At 36.0% G+C, this 17,262-nt stretch overlaps 1 protein-coding gene across 5 annotated transcripts in view; it reads right to left on the reverse strand.

Moving 5' to 3' along the window:
* The window catches only part of LOC145680371 (uncharacterized), a 109,807-nt gene that overhangs the window by 30,207 nt on the left and 62,338 nt on the right, over nucleotides 1–17,262 (reverse strand). The window contains exon 4 of one of the 5 annotated variants that reach the window (XM_081750798.1): nucleotides 4,594–4,988. The exons of the other annotated variants lie outside the window; for them this stretch is intronic. Coding sequence (XP_081606924.1) covers nucleotides 4,607–4,988 — 382 coding nt within the window. The 3' untranslated portion in view covers nucleotides 4,594–4,606. The remainder of the gene's footprint in view (nucleotides 1–4,593; nucleotides 4,989–17,262) is intronic. 5 annotated transcript variants of the gene reach the window in all.

Below are 17,262 nucleotides of genomic sequence, written 5' to 3' on the forward strand. Positions count from 1 at the left end.
TACTTATGGAACGTAGCATGTAAATTTTATTTCATTTCATTATATTGTGATAATTGCGAAGGTTGATCCCCAAAATCATTAAGCATATTTTTTTCTTTACATCATCTAAAAAGCGAAATATAAAGATGAGAGTACCATGCCAGAAAACTGAATATTTAATTCTTTCTTTATCGGACACTTATTCGTAATGAAAGAATTAAAGGGCGATTTTTACTTTACATTTAGTTTAGTGTTTTAATTAAGACTGGAGCACAAATCACTGGTAATGTGAAAATTAAAATATCGTGACTTACAAATATTTTTCAAGTGATTGGTATGACATTTGTACGGTCTTCAAGTCAAGCTAAGTGAAATTATGTGTTGAGTTAGTTCTATACAGGTTCTTAACTAACATGCATCTATTTTGAATACAAATTAAAATTTATAATTAAATAAAAACTCGAGAGAAATAAGCAAGTTTTTTAAGAGTGTTGAAGGAAACGTGAATATCATGTTTTAATTAACATTAATATTTTGTGGTTACCTACTTGTGTTTGAGGGAAAATTGAAAGGAGGATCCACTTGGTTTTAACAATAAATAAATAAATAAATAAAAGCAGCGACTCAATGAACATTATTACTATAATGGAGAAAACTGATCAGAATATATTGCTCTACAAGCAGCGGAATTTCTTTAAGAATACATATTGAGGAAAACGATACATATTGAGGAAACGCTTGCGTCACATTACCAATTACTACTCGGATGCTTCAGTGGGTACTTTTCTGATAATTAATAAACATCCCATTACATCATAAAATAATTTTATGGATTAGAAGCGTTCATGTAGATTAAAAAAAAAAAATAGCGAAGTTAGCGCAATGTAACGAAAAATTAGAACATGAATGATACCTCAGATAACATTAAAAAATGAAAATGAAATGGTTGCATCATTATTATTTAAAAAAAAAAAAAAAAAAACTACCCTGAATGGGAAGGAAGAAACTTGAAATTTAATGTACGATATTAGAAAAGTATATTTTTAATGTTAAAACGAATGCTGAAATGCATTATAGCTCCTCAATTTCCGGCAAATGATCTACCAGTTATGGCACAATACCTGATAGTGACGATTGTTATATTCTATTCACGTAACTAAACCACACATATGTGAATTATAAATCGAAGAAATAGCCGATTTTGCATCATGCCAATTTAATGATATACCAAGAGTGTAGACCCTCCCCTGTGATCTGAATAACTGAGCACTGATTTCAAGACTGACAGAATGTATGGCTGTTCAGGCAGTGGACTGGTTAGTACTGGTTAACGCATCGGCACCTCATGTTGGAGACTCGGATTTGAATCCAGGCCCAGACTTGCATTTTCTTACTTTAGACATATTCTGAGTAATGCATTGTAGCTCTGATGTGATACAAGTACTGGAATTGGTACACAACTTTAAACGGATTGTTAATCTATATATTAAAATGCTAGGTTTATATGTTTACAACGATATCGTGTATCATTGCGTTAGATTGCTTGTATTTTTATACTTTGATTTTGGGATAACGGTGCTTAAATGTATACAAACTGCTTGGTAGAAGAAGAAGAAAAAAGAAATTATATGTTGTTGAATATATAGATAAAATGACAATATAAGAATTTTATTTGTAATGAAGTTGTAAGAAGAGAAAATAATAAAAGGTAATATTCATAAAATGATATATATACATTTATAAAATTAGTCCGTGTTGATATATTACCTGGACTGTGGCCTACAATAAACAATAAAATCATTGTGGTTGTTATATATTTGTGGACGTTTATATATATGTAGCCAATTCTTTTGACATCTTGGAAGCCACAAGCTCTAAAAAGATGCCGTTTTCACTGACCCATTGCAAATTTTGTGCAGATTGTTCAGATCTAACTTCATATTTAAAAAAAAAAAAAAAAAAAAAAAAAATGGCCGTTATTTCTTTATTACATTTTTTAGGGGTACACTGAAAGTATTGAAATTTTAAAAATCATTTGGCCATATCTTACGAGTTATACATTCCAACAACACATAGTTGTATACAGGGGTTGATTTTCTCTCAGGCGTTTGTTTCATGGACAAATGATAATGAAAAACGAAGGATAACCATTTCTCCAGTCTAAGATAAATCTTTATTATTAGGAGTATTTTGCCCAATGAACACCATATATCACTGACATAATTAATTGTGTATGTAATGTACTTGCTAATTACATACTGCATACAAGAAGAAAGAAAACACTGATCATACATGAATCAGAAACTGCAACCAGAAGTAGGCTCAAATCTTGCAAACGGTGCGAGATATTGAAAAAATAATCGAAAAAATCTCCCCTTTACGATACCTCTTGCCGATTTTTATCAAGACGTTCTTCACTTGTGTCTATAAAGGAACATGTACAGATGTTGTGAGGAGTGACAACGAGATTCATGCTCATATGTGAAGCGCAGGTTCAGCTAGTAGATACACATTTTGAGAAAACGCCCCTTAATTACAACGGTAATTTGCAAAATATCACTTGTACCTTTGGTTTTTATTTTCAAGCTGTAAGAGTTTTCATAACTATTTTCAGATTACAATGCATCTAAGTTCTAATTGACCTCGTATCGCGTATTATTTTTTTTAGAGGAAGATTTTAATAATAAGCAATCTGTAATGAATATAAACTAGCACTTATCAGGATTAAACTAGTAACAGTATTTGTTGATAAGTACACTATACAAGTTTACTTTAAATCAAATCAAAAAGTTACTCATGTATTAACAAATTTCATCCAATGCTACCTAAAACTAACACTCATTTCACAGAAGCTTCAAAACTAAATACCATTCATACAACTGTGTTACACACACACACACACACACACACAAGAACATAAATAAATAAATAGAACATCATAGATGGAATACGCCCTGTAAGTCAACTGAGTTTCTTCCACTCTATTAGAAATTTAGGTTTAAATTCATTAGAAACGCTCGTTCCTTTTCATATGGAATTATCGTGGTACTGAAATTCGATTCAAGGAATGAAAAAGTCCTTTAAAATCAATATTTTGTCTATCAACCTACGTTAGTTCAATAAATTACATCAGATGTCTTGTATTTATTGTCCATGTTTAGTGACAGTTGCTTAGTAACTTTGTAATGAAAACTGGCCTCAATATATATATTTACGCATTCAGTTTGTAACACTGAGGAAAGCTTTGGGAAAATTAAAGCTATGATTGGCCGGCCGCGAATTCTTAACTTTAAATCATATCCTACTTAAAATATTGAAATGAAATCTTTGAGTTTTACGTCCCACGGTTATGCCGGTTAGGCTAAAGGAGACGGTGATGATGAGAGATGAGTGAAATGGTGGAATGAAGAAAGTGGGAGGAAACGGGAGAACCCCGAGAAAACCCACGAGCACGGTGTTTGTCCACCACAAAGTCCACACGGCGCGAGCTGGGATCGAACCAGGGACCCCCAAGCACCGGAGGTGAACGCTCTACCACTGAGCCACCGCGCTCCCCTACTTAAAATATTGAGTGCAGGTGGAACGCAATATATATCTGTGTAAAGCACAAAGAGAAACCATATGCTGTGTCTAATATGTTCTCCACCTCGAAGCCTAAATGAAAATATTGTTCTTGTGCTTTGGACACTATAATAATTTGATGCGAACTGAAATTAAATAAAATTTCTAGTTTTATGTCCCATGCATAGGCCTTTTAGGCTGAAGAAGTCGAATGATTAATGAAGGCAAAGGTTTACGAAATAACTTGTGGGATGAGAATGTGAAAGGAAACGAGAAAATCCACGGATACAATGTTGTCTACCACAAACTGAACCAGAGACTCCTTCGCTCCAAAGGTGAGCGCTCTACCACTGAGCCAACGCAAGCCACTAGTTCAAGTTTTTACGGTTAGTGCTCAAAAATGTAAAGTTTAGCGGTTGTTCTATAGGCTGAGTTGGCGGAAGATAAGTGTTAACAGAATGATGATGATACAAATAATTATTAGAAAAATGATACAACCCAAAGAAAAGATACGGACATGACTTGATCCACGGCATGACCTAGAACCTAACCAAAAATTCTTCTTGGCTTATTATCAAACTAGACATTCCTCGCTCCAGAGATGAAAGCTCGACCACTGTACTATTAACGTGACCTCGACATTCTCTATCGTGCAGAAAAACTCTTTTGTCCGAATATTAAAATATTGTTGATATTAAGCAAGAGTGGAATTTGAACCCACTTGACTTATCTATGGCTAATCTACAACTATTACACTACCTCTCAGATTCCGGCTACATCCACATTGCTCTCTTGATTCCATTTTTAATATACTGAATCAAGGGGTTAAAGATACAATAAAACATGAAGTTCTTGTTATGGTGCCCAATTGTTAGCAAGAATTTCAAATTTTTATTGTATCTATAAGCCACTTCTTACAATGATTTGGCTATGAGTACAGCGCATTTCAGAACTGCACACGACATCTAATTTTTAAAAATTCATTATACAAATGCCACGAAAAACACCAAACTAATCAACTTCGACTGATAGAAAAATGTATCGAAACCGTACCTAAGCAGTCTTTTCACTCAATTAAAATCTCTCTCCCATGGAAGTCGAGTATATGCCTATTGAGATCACATTTCCGTCCAAACGTATTATTACAGAGCACACATATAAAGGCGTTGTCTTGACGATGAGTCCTCATGTGTAGAGACAGGTGGTCTTTTCGTGAGTACGTCTTCAAACACACTTTGCACTCGAATGGCCTCTCCCCCGTGTGCACTCGACGGTGCCTCTCCAGTTTACTTTGGCAGGGAAAGGCCTTATCACAGTGCTCACACAAAAGACGCTTCCGTCTGCCTCTCACGCGGGTCACTTGAATGCTTGACGAAGTGCTCAGGATATCCAAGTAAGCTGAATTCAGTCGAAACTTCTCACGTGCTGATAAACTTGCCTTTGAACGCCTGCAACGAAAATGAATATCACATTTCATTTACACTTTCGAAACAAACAGTGTTGAATTAGTACATATTAAGTAGTACGCTAACGGTGTAATGACAACGAAATATGGTCAAACGGGGATAAGAGGAGCCGAATGGATGTAGGTGAATGTATGAGTTATGATTTCGTAATGTTGATGAGTAGCCCGAGGTTCTAATTCCGTGATCGGCCATCCTGAACTGGATTCTTTCAGTTTTCTTCAGTCCTTTCCAAGCTTTCATTGTTTCCAGTTTAAAATGGCTCAAGCAGATGTATTTTAAACTTCGTTAATAAATAGAACTTTCTTGTGTACTGAAAATTCTTGATATAATTCTTTTAGCAAATCAACGAAAAAGCCTTATGACAGGGAAGGTTTTCACCTTAAGCAGGGTTTTATATCATATAAGCTCTGTTATCAACTGAATGATAAAACAAATCGATCCTAGATATAACTAAAACTGCCATCGACTGAGTAAAGGAAAAAGTGAAAAAAATATCTTGGCCAAATTAGCAAATAATTTCTGAAATCGGACTCGCAAATTAAGTAGCTTAACTTTTTTCTCCTCCTTTTCACGAGTGAATTATTCCTTGTAACATAGAATCAACTGCAATATTTCTTCGGCTTCTGTAGTGCTTCTACCGCAACCTAACAGTGGCACTTTTTATTTATTTTGTGCGTCATGCAACACCACATTTAACATGAGTGGAGTAATTAGACAATACATTTAATGGACAAACATATTACAGGATGATCCACAAGGTTTGACAATAAAGTTGCAAGGACTGACCGTGGTACTCTGTAACTGCTAATGTCAGAAAATCATCTGAGATTGTTTATCATCTGAGATTAACCCAATGACATGAGAAATATCGGTCCTCTTCTAAACATTCTTCATCGAAGACACCCTGGTTCCCATTGTCATAGCTGGTTAAAGTGTGGAGTCGGGCACTTCGTTGCTGAATAACCTCGTCACAGCCGAGGAAACATAGTACCATCAATATGATCGATGACTAAAAGGTCAAAGCATGAAGAGAGAACAAATTCACTACCATCCAAAAAGATCAGCCTTCAGAAATTACAGATGAACACGATGCTAATAATTGATTTTGACATCCAGGGCATTATACAGAATGTGTTCATGTAGGTGTAATGATCATTGGTCCCTTCTCTCGCCTCGTTTTTTGAAGCGAGTTCACTGTGGGAGACTACATCTGCGAGAATGTGAAGCTGGTTTCTCCTGGATGAAAATCCTTGTCCTCACTCAACAAGAATTGTAACACAGTTCTCAGCGAAATGTGAAGTTCAGAGAGTCACACATCTTCCTTCCCAGGATTTGGCTTCCACAGACTTATTCCTATTCCCCAAACTTAAACTAGCACTGAAGGCAGGATTGGCAAAAACCATGGTTTTTATTGAAAAACCAAAAAACCCGGTTTTTTGGTTTAAACTTTTTTTTTTTTTTTTTGGTTTAAACAATTTGCTTTAAGTATTTATATTACATATGGACAGAAATAAGTTTGTTTTGCTTTAGTGTTATAATGCAACAACAGGGTTATGCTGGAAGGGCTCACATAAACTTAAAGCGGAATCCAAACCGCTTCTCGGCTTACATCTACGAGAAATTGTCCATTTGGACACGGAACCGGGACTAATTGGTCACAAATGCGATGAGTATGCCGACTCACTCACGAAGGACTCCTGATAAAAATACTTTGTATTGCTCTTTACATAGGCCTACTTGTTAATATAATTGTCAAGAGTTATTTCAGAAGGACAAAAAGATAACAGTTGTACAAGTAAAAACATTATACAGAATTACATATAAATCGGGAAACTTCGCCTTAGCCACTGGGAAAATCCTGTTATTATTTTAAAAGTATTTGCATGTAAAATTTTAAGGTCAACATATTATAATCAGTACGCTAAAACTGAGGTATTAAATTACAAATGTAGTATGTAGATATCATTCAATAATTTAAAACACAGTCCAATCCAAGCTAATGTTGGAAGCTACGTAGGCAGTTGATAAATGTTGCAAATTTCTATCAATATATGTAAGCAATCTTGGTTTCTTTATAAAACAACAGGCATTCAGGCAAGCAGAAATATATAATTTGGTTTCGTTTCGTATGTTTAGGCTTAACATCCTTATGAAATATCAAGGTTATCAAGGAGGAGATTTTCGCTTAAAGGGACACCCGAACCGCTACTTGGTTTACACTTGAAAGAAGGGTTGTGGTTCGACCGAGAATTGAACACGGGAACCCCTTGATTACAAGGTGAAAAGTATATAAAACTAATGTGTATGGATACGTGGAAACGTCATCATGAAGTTCACATCATTTAAAGCGTTTTGTTTGTTTGTTTGTTTAAACCATTTTTTTAAACAGCTGGTTTAAACCAGCCAACCCTGATTGAAGGGACAGTATTTCACGACTGTTGAAAATATCCAGACTTCCGGGATGGCACAATTCAATCGCACTCCTGTGAATGACTTCAAATTATGTTTCAGAGAAACAGGCAAATCTGTACATTGAAGAAAAGAGAAACTACTTTGAAAAGTTCTCAATGTGGTTTGCTCCAGTAACTTCAACTTTCTACGTATCAATATCAATCCTGGAACTTTATTACCAAACCTTGAATATTTAAGGACATTTTCTTCTTCCTCTCTTATCTGTTAATTGTGTGTGTGTGTAGGGGGGGGGGTATGCAGCAAAGGTATTTTCTGATTGTATAACAAAGGGTATTAAATGAAACAGATCACTATCGAAATGTAGTTTATATCTTTGAAAATAAGTATGTAAAATAATATTTCGTTTTAATTCTGTTCTTGCTCATCTTTTAATGTTACGATTTAATTATATGAATAAAATGATGTGTTTTACATAAGGCTGGAATTAGATGAAAGGAAAGTCGTAATAAAGACTGGATTACTTATTTAGTTTTTTAATCTAGTCATTACCGTTTAAAAGCTTTGATGCAATCACATTTTTACATCTTAATAATATAACGGTATTATATTTATATTATAAAGATATTATACATATATAAAGGTATTACCTTTATATTAAATAATATAAAGGTATAAAGGTATAGAGACCCATCGACTCAACTTGTAGAGTTTGCCAAGTTGATGAAGGTGCTGCCGAATGGTTTCTCCACTCACAATGAACTGTACTTCCAGTTCCTCACATGTCTAGCCACTGTTCGCCTCAATTGCTGCCTGAGGATCTTCATTTTGTACACGTGTTGGTCTTCCGGCTCGTGGCGTGTCTTCGAGTGTTTTGTCACCGTTTTTACACTTGTTAATCCACAGTTACACTGTCCGCATAGTCACGACACCCTCATCAAAGGCCTAGCATATCTTCCGCCCCTCTGCAACGGCGTTTGACCCCAGTTTGAACTCGTACAGCATACACGCCCTTATGACACTCTTTGCAGGTCCCATGTTCACTCTGTCCTTAGGGACGTTCACGATGTAACTGAACTGCCACAACCAGGTAGTATGTTGGATATACCTACACCAACAACTGACGTTCGCCTTATCTCCTTTCGCATTCACCTCACGATGTGAAGACCAATTGAACACAGAACTCCACAAAAAGTGACAGAACTTTCTTGGCTATCTTTATAATTTACACTAAAATACTGTTGAAAAAATATTTCTATTGTTTTATGTCACCGAACTAACCAAAACTAAAAACAATACGTTCGACCTTTTTTTTTTTTTATTTTTAATACTGTTTTGTTCTGACTTTAAATGTTTTATCATCATCGCCTACGGTATGCATCGAGACACTACTGAGCGAAAGTAAATACATTTGTTCCACAGGATGCTTCAAGTAATCTTACAAATTCATTACAAAATACTATGCTTTTAATAATGATAAGGTGAAAGCAGCTTACTATCTGTACTCTATGCGAGAAATGATACAGTGAGCGGCATATTGCAAAACGGTTCAACCCATCGTGTAAAGACGTTCACCAAACACTTGTTAGAAAACGAAAGACTGGCACAAATGAGAACAGAAAATGAAATGGAAAACCCGAATCGACAACATAGTAGGACCAATTCATTAAAGTTTTGTCTGAAATGAACTAGCGTCTAACTGCTTACAATTCAATGCTGCTTTAAATGAAACAAGAGAAACTCGTATCCACACTAGGTTAAAAGGTGTTTACTATCCATTGCCCTCAGATAATGAGTAGCAGCTAAGAAATCAAACTTAACAGATAAGAACAAGAAAAGTAGACTAAATTTGACCAAAACAAACACGAAATGGACTATAGTCCAACAGAAGCAAGTTCTTACACAGATGAATCAAAATTTCAGTTATTTGATTGTAACAAAATGGTATTTGTGAGCTGCTCAGCAAACAGACATCCGAAGTGTGTACTATACCAACTGTTAAGTACGAAAGAGGCAGCATACTACTTTGGAGGTGTTTTGGAAGCAATAAATCTTGTATTCTCGTGAAAATAGACAGGATATTAAAGAAAGAAGGATATTTAAAAATTCTATACTGCCTTGGATAAATATCATTGTTTCTAGTTTTGTGTATCAACAAGACAATGACCCAAAGCATGCGACTAGACTATGTCGAGATTCTTCGAATAAAAACAGCAGAATCACTGACTTGAATCCAATCAATTTAGGAGGAACAAATCAAGACAGTCTCTAATAATTAGTGTCAAACAGGTAGGTGTGAGACTGTTACATGCCTAATGCGAACAACTGGATAACGCATACTTTTAACAAATTAATCAACAGAATGCAATGAATCTGTGAGAAAAGTTCTTAAAAATAAATGTGGCCATTTTAATGAGGCTAAAGTTTACTTTCCCTGTGTTTAAAAACTTAATTTTGAATTCAACTGTCTTTATATAATGTTTTGTGAAATGATATTACAATAAATTACTTTGCTTTCTTTTTCATTTTTTTAATGTTAACAAATTTTTGGACGCTAGCACATATATATTGTATACATTCCACGTCATCTAAAGGTATTGAGCTTTTTGACACGAGACAGCCTTAGTGAATAAAATCTCAGGGTATATGAGTCGCAGAGGGCTTAACATCATTTCACAGCAAACAGTTACAGCTAGTAGATGTATAAAATGTGTTGGAGTTCTGATATTAAGACGTAAAGTATTGTGCCAATAAGATGAGTAAACTTACCGCAAAAATGTGTTATATTTTACAATTTTATCTCGATAAAGGCCCCAAAATCAAGCACGTGAAGAAATTTGTGCTGTTTATACCAAGATAAGTTATTAAAAGCAACAGTCAATAGATGGCTTAGTTGCTTTCGTTCTGGCAATTCAAATATCTAAGATGCTTCTCTCAGTGGGTGACAAATCACAATTACCTTCTGGCAAAAGTCGTTTAGCAAGTCTTGTATGTATTAAAGTATTATTAATACATAAGGACATCGCCAATGATATGAACATCCATCACTAAAAACCAATGTTAAAGAATTTGAAGAAAACTGGCTACAGAAAGAAATTCGTCATTCGGGTGCAATATGATCAGCAAAGAGGGCATGATGCGAAAATAATGAAAAATATACAATAATCGGCACGTATATTCCGTAATATTAGAATAAATTTGTATATTTTTCCTTATATTGCTTCACTTGAATTACTCTTTCCTCTACCATAATTTAAAAGTTACGAATGATCAGAAAAACTAATAATGTCGCACAAAATAGGTGCTTCATTGAAATATAAGATTTTCGATGTGCAAGATGATAATGTATGTGCTATTTGCAGTTAAACGGGAGCAACACAGAAACAGGAACTCTCTAAATGTTTCTTGACAATAACATCCTACAACCCTTGAAGGTTCAATGATAGCGTTTTCACTACTGTAGTACTGATTCGTGTGTTCGATCCTTAGTACTGCCTCATGTCCATTGGTTCTCTTAAGATTCTTCTAATTCCTCCCACTTTCTCATACAATTAATTCCTTTCATACTGATTTCCTTTCAGTAATCATCCATCTCCTTTAGCAGTAGTGCATAGTTGTGACGTAAACCTTGAAACATGTAATTTTCATCGTAGTTATGCCTTATGGATACTACTGAAAGAAAAACTTTTCTCGAGGTACTCAATTTCGTTTCATTTTAGAACAAATTATCTACACTAACGTTAGAGATAATACAGTGTAAGTATGTGGCCGTTAATGACTCAAAAACTACTACACTACAATCACTGAAATTTTCATTAAGTTCTTCAATAGAATCTAAGAATGGTTACAGGCTACCATAATCACGTTGTCACTCATGAAACCGACCAATTGCGTGAACTGTGAAACAAGACGTACAGAAAGCTGATTTTTATATCTAAAATTCTACTATTATATTATGTTTTCTCTAAGGAAATAGTATGTACACACTACTAAATTTTAAGACTAGCAACACTATAAGATAACTGCTAAAGCCACCAAGGTTATTGTGTGTAGCTTTTAATACCGAGTGTGTTGTTCATTGTGTGAAGAATTCATGAGTTGATGTTCCGAATTTTATGAGTTACAGTTACTTCAGTGAACTGTGCTTTCTTTGTTCGTCATGGATAGTAAAGTGGAACAGAGTAGCCATCAAGTTTTATGTAAGGATACTGTTCAGAAGATCATGGAACAAGATTTACAGAAAAAAAAAAAAAAAAAACAAAAACAAAGAATCTGTTCCAGATTTGTGCCCCACAGTTTGATAGCAGAGCAAAAAGAAGACCGGGTGTCGTCGTGTCAAGAGTGGGTCCAACTGGCCTAAAATGACCCAGAATAGTTTGATGAATCATTCTTCCACGTTGAAAGAAAAACATTTTGACTCAATTTCAGACATCCAAAGAGCTGTCACGAAGAAACTCAACACTGTCTTAACGATTTACTTTCACGGTGAAAATGAACATGCTTAGCCCCCATTCATAGTTCTTGATTTTAAAATGCATTGTTAGGGATGGTAGTGCACGATGTAATACAGCACTCACTTTTGGCGTAAAGCTTTAAGTTGGTCGGATGGGAGTTTAGCGTCCTCTCAGCACCGAGCCTATATGAGACGTGGGCCTACAGCTTAACGTGGGATCCAGGCTTCATACGTTCCCCCGGGAATCAAACTGGAATCTCGCGCCCAAGGCGCGTGCGCTAATGACGATGTGAGTTTGTAGTAGACAATATTTTTTTGGGAGGAGGGGGGCTTTTTTGTTTCTTCCCACACTCTCATTTGACAATTTTTTCCATAATCATTCAATGTTATTTACCATTCATTTGCTTTTACGTAAGGAGCATAATTGAGGAACATCAGAATGACGATTTTTCTTTTTCATTTCCACTAGCATGTGGTGGAATTTTAAGCACATTTACTTAATGTGATAGTGCAATTCTTCATTATTTACACTGTTATACAGTTGTAACATTTTTACATATTCTCTTAAACCACATGAAAAAGGATCTTTCTGCTGTTCTGCTAGTCAAATAAACTAGAACTTACCTTTTAGAACACCCAAAGATATAAACAGAAATAACAGATTATATAGAGAGAATGATCGTTAGCTTGTATCAGTATTAAACTCGGCTTGTATTGCTCAGACTCTTGAAATGAAAACATGTCATATTGAACAGCTTGTATCAAATTTAATGGTGCTATTTTGAATTTCCAAACCGGATCGGCAATATTTTTTTTAAAATGAAAAGCGGTAATTTTTCATCTAAATTCGGAATGGAAGCAATTCTTTAAAGTATTTTTTAAATGCCTTTTTTGCCCTCAAGGTAATATTGAAAATGTCACAGAAAAGTTAGATTAGGCACAAAAAAAACAGTTTGTTCATTCCTAAAATACAGAGACGAGAATTTTCTCAAAATACTGAATACTATGATAGCTAAATCTTTCACTGCTCTATTAAATAGTAAAATTTTCAATCCAGGATAGAAGTTAAATATTTTAAATGGAACATGACCATTTTTGTTTTAGATTTGCAAAATACGCAGGAAAATAGGAAACTAACGAAAATTAGTGCTTTATGCAGCATCTTTTTTTTTTTTTTTTTTTTTTTTTTTTAAGTTTTCAATAAGTATTAAGAACTACCATATTCCATATCTACTTCCGTTCTAAATAAGCTACTTCCAAACTGTTACGGAATTTGACAATTTCACCATTTAATAGAGCACTCACGATTTTGTTATGAGAGAATTTAATATTTTACAAAAATTACATTCCTCAACTTCACAAGGGATATATAAACGAGGTATAAATTAAATTGTGCGACTGAAATTCCAGATTTTAGTTTGATAGGGAACCACTTTCTGTAACGCAACCAATGGGTGGACCAAGAACAAGGCTGGGATGCCCAGTTAGGTCAGAAGGCAGTGTGCGTTGTTGAACAGGGTCGTGTGAAAGCGCACATAAAACACAACTGTGAATGATTCATGTGAAAGTGCATCATACAAAACACACAATTACGACTGAGTTTCCTTTACAACTTCAAACTGGGCTACTTTGCATATCTAGCCGCAAAAGTAATCATTATTGCATTTGGATCAAGAGTGGTGAATGAACAAACCATACGCCCTTGGTTTGTGAAATTCGTGCCGTGACACGACACTGAAATCTGAGGTCCGCGGTTGCCAACAGCATGTGCAGAAAAGTATTTATGAAATTCCAGACGAATTAGGCATACATTATACCAATGCAGTTTGAACTTCGCGCAATCGGTAAAAAGAAGGTGGATTCGTGGGTGCCACACATCAGGTGTGCAGTTCTTTGAATGTATGGAATAACCGGGAAAGTTTCCTGCATCGAACTGTCACTTCTGATTGAAAATTATCTTCTACGACAATCGTAAAATCTCAAAGAAGTAGGTGGGTCATCATCAATATTAAGAACGGTTTTGCTGGTATGGTAGTGCATGGTTAAAGTGATGCACTACCTTTGTCCGTCGAGATGAAACCACCACTGCGGATCGTTACAGTGCTTAACTCTGTGAAACGCGCCGGAAACTTGTTCGCAAGTATCCAGCAATAGTGAACAGACAAGATGCTCCCATGTTGCATGCAATGCATGCCAACATGTCGCTGAAAGAAATGTGAATACTCTCTGTAAGTGCCAGTACGAAACCCTTTCTCACCCACTATATTTTCCTGACGCCTCTACCAGTACTTCTTCAACATCTCGATCACTTCTTGATAAGAAAGAACTTTCCTGATGACCGATGGTACAACGTGCGATGCAAGATTTTTTCGCATCCAGACTTCATTCGACATCGAATCCAATTACTGGCTGAACGATAACAAAGTTGGCTGCATCCAGAAACTACTTTGACTAACTAGATATTACTAGCAGAATGCTCGTTCTTCGCATGGGAAGAATATTTTCATTTTGGACATAAAGGGCACCAAAACTGTCACCAACCAACTTAAAGACTGCTAAAACTATGAATTCGACACCAACATCGGTCATTTTCGATCATCTTTATATAATCCTCCCCCAAGGTGCGGGGTTGAATTTGGATTTAAACGGCATCAGAAGTGTCACTGTTCATCTCAGCGACCCCGAAAACTACGGAATCGACACTAATATCAGTCATTTTCGATCATTTTTAAATATCTCCCCCTTCCCTACGTTGAATCGTTAGAGTGAAATGATAAAAATCATCCCAGGCCCGAACTTCATCAATGATGAAAATCTGAATGAGAATGGACAAGTGGTTCACGAGGTATGAAGTCACATAGTCACTTTCATCTTTACGTATATAGATTTCCCCTTTTGAAACTGACACATATCAGTGGGGCATTTCAATCGCACCAAACCAATACTAAGTTTCTTTTCTTTAGCATTTTCAATGCTATTTTGAGTAGAGGAGGAATTTAAAAAATAACTGATTACTTACTCGCGTTCAGTCTAGACAATGACAGTTCTGGTCGGTTTTGGAAGTTCAAAATAGCATCAATAAATCTGACAGTGCGATTTTATATCATGCTTTCGTTTTAAAACTACGTATAATATGAGCCCAGTTAAAGGTCTGGTACGAATTAACGACCCCACCACAGTTACCATAGTTACACACCTATCTTAATCAACGTATGGGCATATAAGGTGTATGTATACAATTGAGTAAAAGTTGTTAGCATGAAAGGCTAAAATATTTTTGTAACTTAATTTCAATACACAGACCTCTTTAGAATCTACTGAATTTCACAAGCCAAAACTCCGGAGCGAGAGGTGTCAGGCCCAATACAGATTTTAAATCATTTGAACAGTGAGCAAGCATTAGCAAACTAAAATACTTAATATATTTTCTACTGTGATTCTTGAGACTTACCTAATATTCTGATCATTCTTCTAAGCTGGCACCACTTGTTCTCTTCCCGTTCTCTTGATTACGGCTACTATTCTCCGTAACAACACAGCAAGCTTCCCGCTTTATTTCGATGGATCTCATCTGCGCTACCAAACTGTAAGCTAACTTACAAAAAGCTTACAGCGTATCACCGCATCTTAAGTAGAACATTTTCTTGTTAACCAGAAAAGAAATGAACTAAATAAAGAGAAGAAGAGAAAAAAAAAAACCTCGACTGCCCACGAACGTGAAATCAACTGATTCGATACTGTTATTATATATACTTATTGTACTATTTCGAACGACCACCCATACGAAAAACTTAAAAAACACATTTTGGGAACGAAAGTGAAGAGAAAACACATGTCACGCAATACATCAAGCTGTCAACCACGAAAACTTTCCAAAAGGCATTATTGCTCATACACCAGCCGCGGTCAACGTTCATGAGTTCGACAAGGAATTCAAAATAATTATAATTAATAACAATTTGCCTAAAACACTTCAATATTTTACACAGTTGAGTAACGACTATTCACCGCATGTTCTTCTTCTCTTCTCATCTACAATCTATACGATTATGCCTAATGCAAGGGTAAATAAATCCGCTGAAGGCGAAGTCCATTTGTCGATATTTATTATCAAGATACAGACGAATGCGCACAAGTATTAACATGTTATTACATTTAAAATGGCGGAATAAATTGAAGGCGCTAATTACAAATGTAACTTTCCATACCGATAACATTTTACATTCTCCAGATATACAGGGCGCTGCACACATATAGAAATACGGAAACACATACACAGGTAATGACATTAGAAACAGCCTGGTAAAACCGAAAAAGTTGACTTCGAACTTGAATTCCGTCTGTCAATAGCTCTTTGCGTTGTCAAGATATACTGCGTGACAGACAGATTAAATCAATACATTATTAATTAATATTGGCTGCAGTTAACTGCAGTTTAGATATAATTAATTAAGTAATTCACACTATCATATAAACTTAAAAAAATAATCAAAAAGAACATCTTAATTATAAAGGTAACCAAGAAAGTTCTGTCGCTTTTTTGGAGGTCTGTGTTTAATTCGCTCTCATACCGTAAGTTGAATGCGACTGGAGATAAGGAGGTCAGTTGCTGGTGTGGTTATATCCAACATACTAAATGATTGTGGCAGATCAGTTACACCGTGAACGTGCGTAAGGACAGAGTGAACATGGGACCTCCACAAAGCGTCATAAGGGCTTCGCTTCAAACTATAGTCAAACGTCGCTGCAGCGGGGCGAAAGATATGCCAGGTCTTTGGTGAGCGTGTCGTGACTACGCGGCAGTGCAGCCGTGGTTGGTTTAACAAGTTTAAGGACGGTGACGAAACACTCGAAGACGCACCACGTGCAGGAAGACCAACACATGTACAAAATGAAGATCTTCAGGCAGCAATTGAAGCGAACAGTGGCTAGACATGTGACGACCTGGTACTACAATTCGGTGTGAGTGGAGAAACCATTCGGAAGCATCTCCATCAACTTGAGAAGTACTACAAGTTGGGTCGATTGGTTCCACATGATTTGACTCCGGGCCAGAAGGCAACGCGAACAGAAAAGCAATGTGTTTCTTTGCTGTTTCGTCTGAGGAAGGAGTCATTTCTGGGCAGGGCGTTGACATGTAATGAGCAGTGGGTCCTGTACGAAGCTCCACGGTGTCGTCTCATTGGTTAGCATCCCATGAATAGGTTCCAAAACAGCTGAAACCAGCACTGCACCAGAAGAAGGACCTCCTGTGTGTTTGTTGGACTGTTCGCGGCATCGTACATCGGGAACTCCTACCAGCTGGTCAGAGTATCAAAATGCAATGAGTATTGTCAGCAGTTGAACCATGTTCAAGAAAAACTTAAAACTCTGGAGCCAGCATTTCTGAATCGC

The sequence above is a fragment of the Thermobia domestica genome, chromosome 3 (genome assembly GCF_964235325.1).
Source record: "Thermobia domestica chromosome 3, izTheDome1.hap1.1, whole genome shotgun sequence".
NCBI classification, from domain to species: domain Eukaryota; kingdom Metazoa; phylum Arthropoda; class Insecta; order Zygentoma; family Lepismatidae; genus Thermobia; species Thermobia domestica.